General features: G+C 37.1%; 1 protein-coding gene across 6 annotated transcripts in view; it reads left to right on the forward strand.

Annotated features, from left to right (window-relative positions):
* RUNX1T1 (RUNX1 partner transcriptional co-repressor 1) overlaps positions 1 to 17,558 on the forward strand; it is a 148,558-nt gene that overhangs the window by 27,490 nt on the left and 103,510 nt on the right. The window contains exon 1 of one of the 6 annotated variants that reach the window (XM_050802195.1): positions 8 to 13,286. The exons of the other annotated variants lie outside the window; for them this stretch is intronic. Within the exon in view, the coding sequence (XP_050658152.1) occupies positions 13,280 to 13,286 (7 nt within the window). The 5' untranslated portion in view covers positions 8 to 13,279. Of the gene's footprint in view, positions 1 to 7; positions 13,287 to 17,558 lie in introns of those variants that run through there. 6 annotated transcript variants of the gene reach the window in all.

A 17,558-nucleotide genomic window follows, 5' to 3' on the forward strand; every position in this document is an offset into this window, starting at 1 on the left:
AGGAACAGACAAATATTTTGATTTTGCAATTTACTTACATACCAGAAAAATCAATCTATTTTTTTCCAATAAATTATAATTGTGAAGATTTTATTTTTTTCTTCCTTCTTCTAGTGCCTGTTCTATTGTATGTTTTAAACATTTGTATTTGAAATCTTTGGGTGCGGGGATTGGGTGGGGATCAATCTGGTGGTGGGAACCCTGTTTGATAGTTTTGGGTCTGAATATATCAAATGATCAAGTACCAAATTTTTTCACCCTCTTCTTGTTGCAGTGCTTCTTGCCATGTTTCATAATACATCTGTTATAAGCTGAGCAATACTTGGAGTTAAAGAGTAAAAACTATGCCATGATTTCTGTGTTTATTGTAACGAGGAGATGGTGTTTTCTGAAACAGTTTGTTGACTAAATAGGCAAAAAAGTGCCTTTCAGTTTATTATTTCTTCTGATGTATTTGGATCTTTAAAAAACTTTTAGGCAAATGTCACTTCCTAAGCAGAGTTCATTCCATAGACACATTAAGAAAAAAGGTGATATCTGCATTTAGGAAAACAGCAAATATAAACTAAATGTATTGCCATTTGGCAAGAGACTTCTTAGAGTCTGCAATATTTGAAAATTCAAGGAAGCCCTGGATTACAGGAGAGAGTTCATGTCTCCTGTAGCCAGCTCCGTTCCAGGTTTAGTGGATAGTGGACTTGTACAGAAGCACCAGGGCATAAGGAACCACTGCTAAGAAAAAGTTGAGAGTCAACACAAATGTTGTGTGATACTGGTTGGCACTCTAGTGGTTGGGAAGAGATTTGTAAGTTCTGTGACTGACTGACTACATAGAAAGAGGGGGAGCGAAATATTCACCCTTGGTGACCACTGTTCTGGAAACATCACTGCTGGCGTCCACGCCACAATCTCTACTCTTGCCAGTTTTACAAATGCTTATTGGCTTGTTCTTAAAGTTCTCAGGAAGGTGTTGGAAAATAAGGGTTTTTTTTTTTTTTTTTTTTTTTTTTTTCCTGAAAGACCAGAGAAAATGGAGTAATTCCTTGTGGAATGATACACTCCTTTGGGGAAGCCTTAATCATGATTTGGTTTTTGTGTATTTCTCTTCCATTCATCCCTCCTTCTTCATATTGTGATGACGTTCTTTTAATATAATTAATGAGAGACATCAATTCAAAAGAGAAGGCAAGGAGTTCAATTGTTTAAGCAGTGGAGACATCTCCCATGACTACTTCTCTTTTCTTAACCTTATGCACTGTTGTTACTAATCATTGGTTTTTTGAGAACTCAGATCTTGGTTGATTAGTCTTCTAAAGTCTTGCATAGAGAAAAAGAAAAGGTATCAATATCTTAAAGGAAACAAAGTAATAACAATAACCGTCCCACTTTGGAATTGTTTTCTTGTCATCTTCCACCAGCTTGGGCTTCCAAACATGATGGAGCTCCTTGCTTTCTGCCTTATGTATCTGCATGGGGTTTGTATTAGTATGATAAAGATATCTAAGATGCAGATTAAAAATTGAAAAGGATATTGGATTTTAAAACTTGAACATATTGCAGATATATAGAGTTACTATCTTTACCCACATGCATTCCATCACAATCTATTCCTTTCTGGTCATGTGGAATATGTCTGTGGCCTGCTGGTGATGAACCATTGCAGCATGGAAGATCTATATTGAAAGCAAAAATGCGTGACAAGAACACATATCTTAATATAATTTTTTAATGCATTTATTTGTTATTCATGTACGGAACCCCCAGCATCATGTATCAGAAACACGATGTGCAATTTCTTCTTTTTTTCCTCTCTCTTTCTCTCCTACGCTCCTGTATGTGTGGTGTGTGTACATACTTTAAACATGATGTGTGTATACACATACACATATTTGTATTGACCTATTTTATAACTGTTGAGTTTTGTTTGTTTTCCATGTGGCATTAAAAATTTACTTCTAGGCTGGGCGTGGTGGCTCATGCCTATAATCCCAGCACTTTGAGGGGCTGAGACAGAAGGATTGCTTGAACCCAGGAGTTCTAGACCAGTCTGGGCAACAAAATGAGACCCCATCTCTACAAAAAAATTAAAAATTCAGGCGAGTGTGATAGCGCATGCCTGTAGTCCCAGCTACTTGGGAGGCTAAAGTGGGAGGATTGCTTGAGCCCAGGAGTTCGTGGCTGCAGTGAGTTATGATTGTACCATTGCACTCCTGCCTGAGCAACAGCGAGACCCTGTTTTTAAATAAATGAATAAATATAGTAACAATAATTACTCCTAGTTTTTTTCCTCTTTGTAATAATATTAGGTGTATAGAAATATGGGATTCAAACTCAAGAAGTTGAGAAAACAGAAATCACATACTTTACATTTTAGAACTCCTGGAATCCCCTGGGCTTTTAGAGTTTTGGAGTTGTAATTTAGAAGCAGATAAAGCAAAGGACTACCCATGGCTGAACAGTCGGCATTGTGAGTGAGAATGGCCTGAGGTGGCGCCAGAGAGTCTGGTCAGTGTAGCAAGTTTGAAGCAGGCTGGGGTCTCCTGGAGATGGGCCTCTGTTAGGGCAGTGGCTGGGTGGCAGGGGGATGGGAAATGATACTAAAGGGGTTTGCCACCAGCTTGGGTGGAAGCTGGTAAAATGAGAAAGCTGGTGTGTTTCCCACCTGGTGTTTTAAAGCATATCCAAGGTAGACACAGTGCTTGGTCCTCTAGAATGCTACTTGGAGCTGTTCTCCTGTAATTCCTGCCATTGTAGGGACCAGACATATTTGGGACACCTACGAGTGGTAGTCTGCCCTGAGGAGCTTGCTGTCATAAGCCATTGAGGACAGTTCTAAGAAGGGTGTAGTATTTGGCATATTAAAAAGATCCATATGCTTTCTAAAAGGTGTAAGAGGAAGCAGCTTGGGAGGAAAGAATGACAGGAAACTTTTGTTGCAAAGGGTGTGTGTTTATGTTCATTCATATCATAGAATGGGATGTATAGGTAGTATCAATTTTTACATATTGTGTGGGTTTCAAAAGCTACATTTGTATTTTGAAAAAGGATTATTTAAAAAATGTTGATGTAGATGATGCTATGTACCTTTATATATTGGCATCTTTGTTAGGAAGAGGAAAGTTATTTTATTAAGTAAAATTGCTGCTTTTAGAGAGTATCTGCTTTTATTTTTAGTTTTTCTTGGTCATGTTTGAGGGGTCTGATAGCATTAATGGGCTTTACCCCACATGGAGCTTTGAGCTTATTGTAGCACTGCACACTGATCCCAGGTCAGTGTGATGCGTGAAATCAATTTATTTGAATCTCTTTGCCTCTATAGGAATTTGGCAGCATGCCAGTTGTTTTCATTTAATGTTCTTTGTGTTGAACACAGACAAGCAGGCATGCTTTTGTATTCTTCTCTCTTTTGGTCTGTGTCTCTTTCAGCCAATATTTTACTCTATGGATTTTGAGATGAAAGAAGAAGATATTATTTATATGATTCTAATCATTGTTTAATTATATATATTCATGTATAAATATACCAATTTCTTATCTTTTAAAGGATATGTTTGATATTGCTGAGTTTTAATGGAGACTTTGCACACACGAAATATTTTAGAGCTTTGTTTAAATAAAATTTTTGATGAAACATAATAAACCAGATCGTAGATGGTATTTGCTTACATTAATTACCACTATCAAAATTTAAAATAACAATGTTAATTACATAACACAACAAATGTTTAATTTGTAAACTGGACTATCAAAATTATTTATTTCTTGGTGAGCCTTCTTTGAATTTGAAGATTTACACTTTAATCAAGCGTGTTAAAAATTATAATTATTTGAGTATAATTTTCTTTGATCCATCTTGATTAAGAGACCAGCATTTTACATAGATTTGGTATATATGAATTTTTATGAAGTTCCTGCTATTAGGGTAGTTTTTTGTTTTTTAAAATTTGGAGGGTAATGACTGGGAATAGCATAGAGATTTTTGTGACAAATAAAATCAGACCTTTCTCTGGATGTTTTTGTAGGCAGGACTTGTTTCTGGGTCAGCTTTAGGAAGAGGTGGAGAAGGAAATGAGAGAGAGTGAGAGGAGAATGTTCTGTTGATGCTCCGGGCAGTTCTTGCGGAAGTTGATATGCAGAACCATGGAGCCGCAGCTTCGGGGTCAGGCTCATACCCAGCAGCCCTGCTTCCTTGTTTAATTACCTGAAGAGCAAAACAGTCAGGCTGGGAGTGTGTGAAAACCCAGTATCTCTCACAGCCGCCTGGCGCTCTGACATCCTGCAAGGCCAGCCCTGTCTGTCTGCCAGCGTCAGGCTGGCTCAAACCCTAGGTTCCTTTCTTTCGGGAGGCATTGTGTGGAAGAGGGTTTGGTCAGGAATTTGAGGTTCCTGCCAATGCTGTGTCCCCTGCTCTCCCCTTTTGGACCACACTGACAGACATGCTTGATTAAAAAAAAAAAAAGATCTAAGAATTTGGCTTTATTTTATACTTCTGGCCTTGCTATGAAACAATCTGTTTCAGCAGCAACAGACGTTAACCAGTAGAGGGCTGGCCTTAGTTTGTTGGGTTCTTATTTTCTGAGTTCCCATTATATAGTGTCCTATGTGTGTTGCTCTTTTCCGGTCAGACTCATTAGTAGTCTGGTGTGGAGCTAGTAGTTCAGAGATTGCTTTTATGAGGTGGTTTTGGAATCTTAATCTGCCCATGAAAATAGAATAGTCCACTTTTTTAAAAAGGTGATAAAACTTTTATACTTGGATGTTTTTTCCTTTTCTTGGAATTGGAATATGGTCTTTGACATTTGCTGTGGGAAGGGCCACACTCTTTGACAAAGCTGGGGGTGGTGAGAAATAATATTTGCACAGTAATGCGTGGCCAATTTGGGGGTAACATGGGATAAATATTCTGAGAAGTGCATGGAGATGGAGCCATTTGGGAGATCCCATGTATATAAGAGGATTTTTATCTTACCAAGAAGAAATCCAGCAGGTTCTCTGTCCACACTGTGGGCTGATGAAATGTCTTTGCTGTGGGTTGGGGAACAAAGGTGGTGGTGATGGTGTTTCCTGCAAAGGGAGGGGAAAGTGTGACTACATGTGCAGTGATTTGGTTTTTCCAACTACTTCATTAGGATTCTGTCATGCAGACTGAAGGGCATTTACCCTTTAGATGCACGTATGTGCCTCCCATTAATGTTAATAGGAGTTATGGGCATGTAAAGATAGCAGTATATACCTATGCCTAGTGCATAAGCACAGCTCCAGGGAATTTATTCTGTCCTTTGCAAATAATAAAGAGATTGGGCTTTGCAGGGAAGATTTTAGTGGGAATTATTCTAAAAACTTGTTTTTCATATCACATTTATGGAAGTAATGTCAATATTTTATATATTTGTTTACCACTCCAGTAAAACATATATAATCATTTAAATAATTGCATTAGCCTGGTGCGCCTTGTGATGGAGCTGGCATCATCGTGATCTATTATGCACAGCGTAAGTAGCTCTGCCATAAGTGTTATGTGTATCCTCAGGCATGTGCGTGTTTATTTATGTATCAGCCTGCTACATTTCTTTAAGAGTATTTCTCTTTTCAACATCAGTATAAATATGAAAAAAGAAAACATATAAATATATTTTAAGCCACAGTCAATATTCCTAACTAGTGTTCTCCTCCTCCAACAAACTCTTGCCAGGTTTCTTTCAAGCTCCAACTTTTTTGTAGTTCTGTCCACGTGGACTCTTCTTAAATGCAGGTAACATTAGTAACATTAGGACCATGTGTAGCATTATGCTTTGGCAGCAGAGAGTGTATAATGTTATAATGTGAGAAAAATGTGGAAGTCTTTGAAAACTGAATGGGGAGAATTGTGGCTTGCAGGTGGTGTCAGAAATGAAAGAATTTGGGTTTGGAGCCTTGAACTGAGGGTGATCAATAAGTGTGACCTGAAATGCAAGAAAAAAAATCTGTGGTAGAAGAGAATGGGAGGCAGTGAATTACTCTGGAAAGTGACAGAAAAACATGTAAATAATTGTGGATTTGTGTCAATTTACCAATCGGAATGAACAAAGGACATTTAGGTATATTGGGTAAAAAGGTACAATAATACATAATTTTAATAAAATTTTGTATATGCAATTAAGAAGCTATAAAAGCAAATATACTATGCTGGGTATTATTTGAACAAATAGAGCAATTTTGGAGTGAACATTTGTAGTATAATTTGTAACTAAAATTCATTTTTGAGTAAGTTTGAATTGTTTACAAACGTGGCAGATTAGTATGTATGCATAGATTTTGATAATTTGCAATGTGGAGAGATAGAAGTGGAGAATTTGTTAGAGATGAAAGTCCTGTGAAAGAAAACATGATGAAAAAAAGTCTGGGATTTTTTTTTATTGCTGTGTATTTGCTCCACCTGGTGGATTTTGTTGAAAGTGTTTTAATCCTTGTTAATGAAAAGAATACTCTTTAGACAATTTCTGTGAACTATAGGGGAATCTTTTGTTTTATTTTTGTTGCTGTGTAAAATAGTTTAATTCCTATCTAGGTCAAAACATTTACATGTTATTTGTTCAGTTCTTTCCATGTATTGAAAGTAACATTTTTAAAAATTCAAAATATAATACATGCTCATTTTAGAAGATTTGGGAAATACGGAAAAATAAAAAAATAGAGAATAAATATTGTATATAATTTCACCACCCACAACAATTGCATTATTTTTAAGAATAGATATTATCAGAAGAGAACCAGGTTGCTTTTGAATTTATTTAAAATGTGGAATGTTAAATATTATGCCAAAGTATGATGATGATGGTGATGATTACTATAATTATTTTTGGACAAATACTATCCTTAGAATTCCCAGGCTCCAAAATAATGAATATAATCAATGTTCATCAAGAATTGCTTTTATTAAGCTTCATGTCTACAGAAGGCAAAGGGAGTAGAGATTAAAGGTATCTCATGTATTCATAGGGTTGTACATAGCGGTGGTAAGATCTGTTGTTTGCTGGGCTTAACACAGATTGCTTTCTCTGGAAATCTTAAGGATTCAGTTGTGCTTTGATCATCTTATTGTTTTCCTTAGGTTATTCTTTTTTTCTCCTGCAGTCTCTCACAGCTCTGTAACAGAAGGTGAAGTTTTGAAAACAGTGTCTCCATATGCAAGGGATTTGGAGACCTTTTTATTGTCTTTAAAATTGTCATTCATAGTCCTCATTAGCATTTATTGTTGCAAGCGTACAAGCAGAAAATGTGAAATTGGTATGTCATGAATAGCCCCACAGAGCTCTCGAGCCCTCCGATTTTGCCTGCAGTGTGGTGTGGGCTGGGCTTTGAGGGAAAGCTGTCCAGATGGCTGCTTGCACCAGAGCAGAGCTGCAGGTTTTTGTCTCTGGTGCTGAGAGGAGGGAAAGTTCATTGGAGCATACGCCATCACCCTTGCGTTTTAACAAAACTAACTCGCCATTAGTCAAGATGAGGAGGTGGTGACATTGAAACAAAGGTTTTCTATATAGTGTTACAGTCCTTGTCAAATGAATAAGAGATGGGTAGTTAGGATGTCTTCCATGTTATCTGAGTGATTTTTGTAGCTATACAAAATATGAGAAAACTGTAAAAGGTAACTTATTTGCAGATTTACATTGCAAATGTATAGTTTTTAGGAATTGTTTTTATGGGAAATGCTTTTACTTGAAAAAAACAAGAGTTAACCTAGCTAGTGTTCAGCCTTGTGGATTAATAAGGAAGTGTTTTACTTAAAAATTTAAAAAATAATTTAACCTCTTGTTAGTGCCTATGTAGGCATCTATCTTTAACTGTATTATTATAGTATGTTTAACATTCGTGTTAAATAGCATAAAATTTAATCAGTGCAAGTGTTAAAAGCTGTTATAGCATTTCAAAAAATTTTAAAATATTAGACATTGAAAATAAGTTGGTGGAAATGAACTACAATATATTGTCATATTTTAAAGGCATTGGCAGTATCAGAAACAATTTGTAATAATTATGAATATAGATTTTGTTTACTTTCAGTGTGATATTTTGTCTTAAACAGACTTCATTTTTGTACACATACACGCACACACAACTTAAATGTACTAATGCACATCGTTTTATTCATGTATAAGAGGACATTGTACTTCAACCAGAGTTAAAAGTCAAATATATTGCTTGAAAAACTGTCAGAATGATATCACTAATATTTTATTCTGTAGACGTTGAAGATGGAAAAAAGAATATCAGAGAGACTATTTGGCTTATCAGTTTAGGAAGTCATTTAAAATATTTTAACATTGGGAATCTTCAAAGTACAGTTATAGAGTCCATTATTAACTCACTTTAACTGCTGGAGATGCAAAAATCAAAGTGACCTGAGTCCATGAGTTTGACATAAGTCATAGGTGAAGGCTAGGGGTTGTGACTTCTAGCTCTCAGCCTGCCACTTGCCCTGGTAGATGAGGATTTCTTAACAGACCTACGGCATGTCCTCCATGGGCCACTGTGTTCTATAGTGCTTTGGCTGACTAGTTGGCAAGTGATTCAGGCAGTAAAGCTTTTCTGCCTCTGTAATGTCTGTATAATCACCTATTAAGACAGGTTTCCTCTATCCAGCATGTTTTCTTTTACTTTACTCCATCTCATTGCTAGCACTTAGACTCTCTTGGACAGCCCTAAATAACCCTTTGACCCCATGATGTTTATACACCCTTCAAATTCTTAAGATGGCAATCATGTCTCCTGTTCTTTTGTCATCTGAGCAGAGTTCTTGGGGGTTCTTCTGTGGGCTGGCTGAAAGTTGAGGAGGTGCAAATGCTTGCCAATCATTTCCCCCAAAGGAAATATTTGAGGGAATAGCGTAAATGTGTTTAGTTGTTTACAACAGACATTTATATAAGGGAGCTAAAATGACAGATAACCTCTTAACCTTGATGGAATACTTCAATGAACTTTTCCACTTAGTTTTTTCTTTTTCCCCACCTCTGTCTCACTTATTTCTTGTGCTTGGCTGTATTTTACATTGTAGCCTAAATAAAACAAACCATTTGTGTTTTTTTGCAGACAAAGTATAATTGGATTTATCTTTGTCAGGGGACAATCTATTACGGCTTTTATTTAATACAGTTTCAGATGGCTTTCAGTGGCAGAAACAAATTAATGTACATTTTTATTAGGTGTTGTATCTATTTAATTGACTGTCAAAGTGATGAGAAGTTAGGAAATCATCCAAAAGAGAGGTCCATCTCCCTTAGCCCAACAACTCACACATTAGGTAGGTTTGCCTTGTCAGTGGGATGCCTTTAGAAAACACTAATAGCTTCCAGCTGGGTGGAAAATCAAAACCTTTGGGGTCTGACAAAACTAGCAGATTTGAATTTGAAAGCAGAGCTAATGCCTCCATTTTATTTTTTACCACTCGCCCATAAAACATTATTTTCCAATATGTCAGCCTCATTTGGTGGCCAGTGGTCTGAAATTGAAAGTGGGACAAGCAAGCGGAGAAATCTGGACATTAGTGAGTCCGCCCTTTCAAGCTGGTGTGCCACTTTGTGGAAGGGCCTCCTCTAAGAGCAGGGGGGTCTTAATGACCATTCATCAATGCTCGTTGGGTGATCATTGAGTGCCTTCTCATTCAGTTTATCAAGTCTTGCACATAAAAAGTCAGAATAAGCCTTATTCAGCTTTGTTAAAGCCAACTAGGAGTAAAATGCTCCATTTGAACCCATTTTGCCCTTGTTTTTTCACTTTGTTAATGCAGCCCTGCTTAAATGAGTGCCTTTATTGGGTCCGTTAGAATATCTGAAACTATTAATTCTCTTGTATTGAATAGCTGGTGGCAGGCCAGAGCAGATGGGGTAGGAAAGTATTTGGTTGGGTGTATTGCTTTCAATTAGGATCAATGAGGTTTCAGCTCCTTTGAATTAACTCACTTAATACCCACTGTGTGAAGTCACAGTGTAGCACAACAGCCTGCTAGAAGCCCAGAGGAAAGTTGAGAAGACCTGCGGAAAGGCTTTAACTCAAATTCTCCCTTCACCAGTGTAGACAGCTTTCCTGAACTGCAGACCATGTCAGTAGACTGCTAGTCCCTATTGCTAAGTCATGTTTGAACAAAGCAAAAATTTGTATTTAATGGAAGTTTTGTTGTGGACATAAGTGAAAAATACCTTGGAATAATATGGTACCATAATGTCTTTCTAATGAATGATCTAAAGTTGTCAGAAAACAACTTACGTATTTGCTTTTCTGGGAGCCCAGCATTTTGTTGTTGATTAAACTTACTGGTTTGGAAAGTGTTGATTTAGATGACTCTTTCTAAAAAATTGCCGTAAAAATGGGCTATGTTCTTAATTCAATGACACACATTAACTGATGAGGTTCTCCTGAGGAAGTACTTAATTGGTAAGGTATTCTTTGTTATTAATTGGGATATATTTTAGTTTTATAAAATATGTTTCCTTATGACAGTGTTTTGTACTGGAGAAAACTTTTGCAATATATATTGTTTTTTCTCCATTCACTTGCATAAATGCATTCATCACGTTATTGATTGTCTGTTTTTATTATACAATTTGGATGTTAGAGATCTTGGCTCCATCTCCTTTTTTTTTTTTTTTTTGTTTTATGAACGGAAAGTTATTTCTGTCTAAGTAACTGTGTAGAACTACGTATCCAGGTTTCCCTATTCAGGGAGAACTGCCAAATGGGGTTCTGCTTTTCTTGCCTCCATGGATTAAAGAATAAGAGGAAACTGGTTTCTTGAGAAAATGCTGAACTAGTCTCAGATGCACACACATTCAGCTAGGCCCCTCTACAATCAGACATCTAGGTGAGAATCTCCAGGGATCCAGGTTTTGTTGACGTGGATCAATTTAAAGTGGCAATTACTGTAGTCAGATAACAGCTTAAAAAGCCTTTTTACACATAGAAAAGATACATAATCACACAGCATATGGAAGTTCAATTTTCTGAGCTGCGGTTTAGGGACTTGCAGTGTACCGATATTAAGACCCCATTTTAAAACCAGATATCATCCAGTTTTCTCAAAAGTGTATTGCATTTTGTCATATGATTTTCTGTTTTAGAAGTGATTCACCGTGCATATTGATGAAACGTTGGGTTTCCCACTGTGAAAATGTTTTCTTTCTAACATAAGTATAGTACTAAAAAAAAAAAAAAAAAAAAAAAGAAAAATCAGTGGCATGTAGCATTAAGTGGCTTTTTAAAAATACTCTCTTAAAAAATGAAAATCTACTGATTTAGGATGCTGGATTCTATAAAGGCCCTTATAGCAGGACTTAATTGATTATCACACTCATGCCTGCTATAAAGCTTTCTGTCATAAGAATGTTTGAGCTTGGTGCTTAACTGTACTGAAATCCATTACAGAGAACCTCATTACAAGTGACATCTAACTAAGATGAACAAAAAGATTGGCCTCATAAATAGGGTGCAGTATACTATTAGTGACAGAACAGAGTAATCATTATGAATTGTAGTCTTTTTACAAGTTGTCTCTGACAATGATGGATTTTTGAGGGGTGTGCTGGATAAAGCAGCCCTTCTTGGGTATAGTATTTAGGGGCTGTAGAAGTTCTTACTGATTGACACTGTTTATCAAAGAGAATATATTTTTAGTCTGTGCAGAGGGAGAGTGTGTGTGGGTATGCTTTGAAACAGGTTGTGTGCACTCTTGGAAAGAGGTGTAGGAAGATTGAGTAGGTAGAAGTCAGAGTTATTGCCTCTGTTTTCAGAATTTTTTGGAGATAGCAAGTAGTGTGGAAATCCATCTGACAAGGGCTAAAAGCATATGGAAAGTGTAGGGTAAGTAAAGGACATGTTGAGGACTGTGAAGGAATGGCAAGAGTTAACGGGAATGCTCCTGTCTATCATGTTCATTGAGCTTGCAGGCTGATCAGAGGACCCTGAGTGGAATTGTTTCTGTGTTGATAGTGGATTGTGCATACGTTGGAAAGGTGAAGCCTGAGGGATCTACCTCATCATGTGCCCTGTTGTTGAAACAAACACAGACCTAGGGAAGATTTGCAAGTGTAAAACTGAGGAAGAGTTTTAGGAGAGAACAGTATTTTCCTTCTGCCTGGCATTGTTGTGTGTTTAGAAAAGGCATGCAAGGCAGGCAGGCGTATGTTTCTCCTATGAGGCAGGGATGTTTTACAAAGGACTAAAGAGGGACTGCTGAGAAGAAAATAGCCAGCTTTAGATAAAGCACTATAACAAAGGCTCCTAGTTTTATATATCATGGTGTCCATTAAAGCTTAATAGGGAAGAGTCCATTGAACCTGGCTGGGTATGTGTTATTCATGGGAAGGATAAACATTTAGGGGTGTGCAAAAAAAAATCAGAAATCAGGAGGACATGATTGTTCAGCTTTTGAAAAGGCTTTACAATGAAGATTTTGTTTTTATCTCCCATGGATCTTTATGCAAGGTAGAGGAAAGTAAGCTGAAAATGTTTGGAGCAGATCAACCCAGGGATCCCAGGGGGTTAAAAGCACTCAAGTAAAATAAAAGTGTTCAGCTCTGCTTCTAAAAAGTGTTCTATTTTACACATACTACTGAGAAGCTGACAAAAGGAATGATTCTGATACTTTGTTCAGGATGATAAGCTGGCACAATATACAAAGTCTTATAAAAATGTTTGTAGACTGTTTGGGATTTCCAGTTGAATAAACAAGCTTTGAGGTCTGTGCCTATTTTTTTTTTTTAATATAGTTCCCAATTATGGCTGTGAAAATGAGAAGATGAAGGGAAGCCTTTTATTGTGAGCGGCGGTAGGGGGCCAGGTCTACAATTCTATCTTTTGGCAAAATAAGGGTTAACCTTGAACAGGATGGGGGTGGTGGTGAATAAATTATTCGGCATTTAGCTTATCATTCCGAATTTCACTTTTTGCTTTTTGGTGCTCTGAAACTTGCAGAGAGAGGTAGAGTGCTAAGGGGAGGGTAGGGGTTGTGATACTTTGCACACACATCCCTGTCATTGTTCTGCCTGAAGAGACAGGGCTGGGTTCAAGGCCACATGTGCTCCTGTCATCCTCCACATTTCTGCTCCAAGTGCAATCCGGAGTGTCAGCTCTCCATCTGTCTCTGCCTGGCAGGCGCACGCGCCCAGCACCCTGCCTCCGGCAATGCCGCCCCAGCCCCTCTGATGGCCCTCCTCTCTGCTGCCACTCATTCCAGAACAGGAGGCATGAGCCCGGAACGCGCTTGCTTTTAGGAGACAGCCACTTTCTGTGTGGTACGCTGGATTCAAGGATGCCTGGTGAGTTAGCCCTGTTCTGTGTTCTCTCTGTTTTACCAATGAAGAAAGCTTACTTTCTATTATGCATGGAAAATACCTTCTGCCCCACAGCGTATTGTATCTGATGTGGGCAGCAAGAGGCTGGGGGTGACAGAGGTGTGATTGGAAGGTAGCATAAAGAGAACATCAAGATCTGGATACATGGAGGGGTACAGGGTGTGGAGCCCTTGCTTTTGAAATTTGGGAGATGTGTTTTAAAGCCTGAGGAGGTCGTACAACCACAGATGTTTGCCGGAGCAATTTACTTGAGGGTTTTAGCTCAAGTAAGAAGTATTGTTTCTGTTGAAGATTTTGTGACTATCATCTGTAGTTGGTGTCCTGGAAATTTCATCTGTGGAGAGAGTTTTCAGATTATGGCGGAATCCTGGAATAAGATCTCTTTAAAAAGCTGTTTATGTCAGAGAAAGTGAAGGAAGCTTTGAAACTACAAGGAATTTCAGTCTTGTCCTAAATCACAGCCCTTAGATGTCATCAGACAAATAATTGAAATGGTTAATTAAAATAAAAAGCCTGCTGAATTAGTGAAGCTGTTGTCCTGGAAATTTAGTGCATGTCAGTTTCCTCTGAAAAATATTATCTTTGGAGCCCAGAGTGTTTCTATGATTGTTGCCAGTGAAGGCTCTGCTTATGGAGAAGGCTGGCTGGGGGAAGGTTGTTTCGGCTGTTCTCAAAAACTGTCTAAATTGCCCTGTGCTTAATTTGGAGTCTCCTATCTTCAGATAAAAAAGACAGGGCAGATAGAGATCCTCCAGCTGGCCGATTTGTGCGGCGTATTTGGGTAGGACAGGCAGAAGAGGCTGTGCTTGGTCACAGAGTTTGTACACCTCACAGATGGTGTTTTCAAACATTATCTGCCAGTTTTCTGCAGCCACAGTTGTGTGTAGGTATTGCCAGTTGTTTGAAGAATGTTTTTCCCTTTAGGATGTGTCTCATAGTCCATCCTAATCATTATTGATATATATGCAGAAAGGATGCATTTGTGGCAGAATTGCACTTTTTCATTAGTAGACTAGTAATGTATGTAGCTGACTTATGGGGAAAATCAATTTACAAAAAGACAATGACTGAGGTCTTTGAAAGGTCATTTTAACTCTTTAAGCTTTCATCTTGATTTATATGCACCATGCAACTAAAGATGTAATGTGCCCTGGGTATATAATACAGAATCAATGTGAAAGTGCCTGCGTTTTTTATTTCACCAGAATATTGAGCACATTTATATGATGTTTATGTCATGATTCAAATCTTTTTATGCTGTTAATAAATGTGTTAAATGATCTGATTTATCAGCATTTTGAAGAGTCTATATGTTAATTTTGTAAAACAAAACCCCATAATAAACCAAAGCCATTTGTGAATTATAATAGGTAACAGAGATTAGTTAGGACCCTTGCAAATTCTAGCTAATAGCATTATTTTAAGCTTCAAAGCACCCTTATTTAAAAAGCATTGAACTATATTTAGGGATTTAGGGTCATTGATAAGTTTGTTTTAGTGTTGTTGTTAATACATCTGGTTCTACAGCAATAGCCTGAAGTGTGGGCATTGCTTTCTCTCTCTCTCTCTCTCTCTCTCTCTCTCTCTCTCTCATCAACTGTGTTAGAAAACCTTGTACTTGGATACATAGAATATATTAACAGCTGTGACTATGAGCATGTGCCAGAATGGCGATACTTGAGCAGATTTGACACTTGGCTATTTTTGACACCCATCTGTACTTTTTAAATTCTACTATCGGATGGACTACCTCTAAATGTGTTTTTAGCTTATTTTAGTCCATACATATAGGCCCATTTTAATGGACAATTTAGCCATCTTGGGCAGGTTTTATATTTTTAATTAAGACATTATGTGTAGAAGATTAAAAGGTTGTGTTCTATGCACTCCGATATCATCTACTGCTTAAAAAATCACTAATTTATGTATCCACACACACACACACACACACACACACACACACACACACACACACACACACACATACATTTGGTAGTTCAAGTATCAGAACTAATTCCTGGTTGTCTCAGACATGATGTAACAATTGTCATATCTAGGGCCTTTTTTTTAATAAAATTGAGGATCCTTGGAAACAGATGTGCACACACTGATCTTATTCAGACATACCACCAATCTTTGGGGGTGGGTAAGTAAAAAAGTCTTAGTTTAAGGGTTTCTAGAACTATTTTGGTTTTAAAAAACATGTTTTTAAAGCTGTTGATAGCATATTGTTTCAAAATGAATTCCATAAAAGTCAAAAGAGGCTAAGCATGCTTTAAAGAAATAGATTATTTCAAAATTATTTAACTTATTATAAAGAAATACCATTTCACTACCTGTTACTTTTATAACAAGTAGATCCTTGTGTTTAAGAAAAGGAAAATGTTTTCTTATGAGAAGGCTGGGAGACCCTGGGCATTATATTGTTTCAGGAGGCAGTGACTCCAAGCTTTCTGAAACACTTATATTTTTATGAATCTTTGTATAATATTATCAAAGAACATATGTTGACCTACAAAATGCTTTCAGGACTATTTCCTTAAAAGGACAATAAGTGAGCACAGTCCCTGTAGCCCAGAAATAGTGCTTTTTCTTTTAGAAGATGGCTAGTATTAGGTCAGACCACCCTTTCTCAATGGTCCTGCTCTCCAGATGTGCCTGGAACTTTTTTTTAAGTTCAAGTTTCCAAAAGAGAGAAAAAAAAGGTTTGTTTTCAAAATCTGGTTTTACTTAAGACATCTCCATCCTGGAGTGCATTTCATAAATTGCCCACATATTTTCCTTAGCAGAGAACTTAACTGGCTGTAATTTTTAACACATGGCCACATCATGTGATATTTTCAAAACACTTACACATAGCTTTAAGAAGGTCCCTGCAGAAATGATCCATCCTCTCACAGCCGGCCCATTTTTTAACAGCATATCTGCATTTTCCATTTAGTAGAGCTATATATTATTAGCTTACATTTTTGGGTAGTAAAACAGTGCATTGCTGATTGTAAAACATGGACTTTATTATCTGCTGAAAATTGATTTGGCATTTATAGCCACTGTGTACTAGACTATTTTTCTGTTTTTAACATCAATGCTTGCAAGCGATGATTTGTGTAAAAAAACAGAAATGAAATTGCCATGGACAGACAACTGTTAGTATCCCTAGTAACTGAACATTTGGATAATGCACTTGGTTATTTTTTTAATAGATGCATCTAAATGCTATTATGCAAGAATAAAAACACTCACAGCAGTCCATTCACTGACACTCTATTTTACTTTGCAAGTTGGTTTGCCATTGTATTAGGCTCTTTGCTGTATCAAACAAGCCTTGTGCCAACTATAGAAGAAAACTATGTAAGTTGTAAATACCCAATTATAAATGTAGATTGTGCAGCATTACTTTTTTGTAGCAGACATGTAGACAATCCAGCTTCCCTTCAAACCCCGAAACTCTCTCCCTTTTTCTCTTTACATTCTTTTCTGTTAATATTTCAGAGTACTTGGCCTTTTAGTTTTATGTGTGTAAAATGATATTTGGAAACTTTCACAGGGCATCTTCCTATGCAGTTAATGGTCTATTGAAAATGATAATTGTTTAATCTTTTTCTTGAAGGGGGTGATGGTTATGACATCTTAAGGTTTCATAAGACAACTACTTATTTTTATTTCTTAAAGTAAACATTTGCTTAGTAGACATTATATAGCCTAGAAGTGTTTATTAACTGTCTTATCACTACACTGTTAATGCATGTTTGCAAAGAAGATGCTGTAATTATAATTTTCTGAAAAGCCTTCTGAGCCATCAGGGGAACAAATATATTTTAGAGCTTGAAGGTTTATCTTGTGAGCACTTTCAGTTTACAGATGTTGAAACTGAGACTCCTAGAGATTAAGGGACTTGTTCAGGTAGTTTATGAAAGTAAGATCTTCTGAGGACATTCTCTTTACTATGCTATTTGTAAATCTCAAATGTACATTAAATCATGTTAGCATATTAGTGTCAGTTTTACTTTGTTGTCTTTTATCTTCAGTCCTGGATTGCTCTCATCTTATGCTTTCTCCCCTCCCACTCTAGGATTGCAGAGGTACCTGGGAGAAAATTCTGTGACAGTAATCACTTGGCCTATGGCAAAAGTGTGCCTATTAAATTTATTTTATAATTGTTTGGGAATTAGAGAACCTATATATAGTTAATTAAGAGAGTATTAAGCAGAACCAAAAATGTAAGGCTATGACAAC

This window comes from Macaca thibetana, chromosome 8 (genome assembly GCF_024542745.1).
Source record: "Macaca thibetana thibetana isolate TM-01 chromosome 8, ASM2454274v1, whole genome shotgun sequence".
NCBI lineage: Eukaryota > Metazoa > Chordata > Mammalia > Primates > Cercopithecidae > Macaca > Macaca thibetana.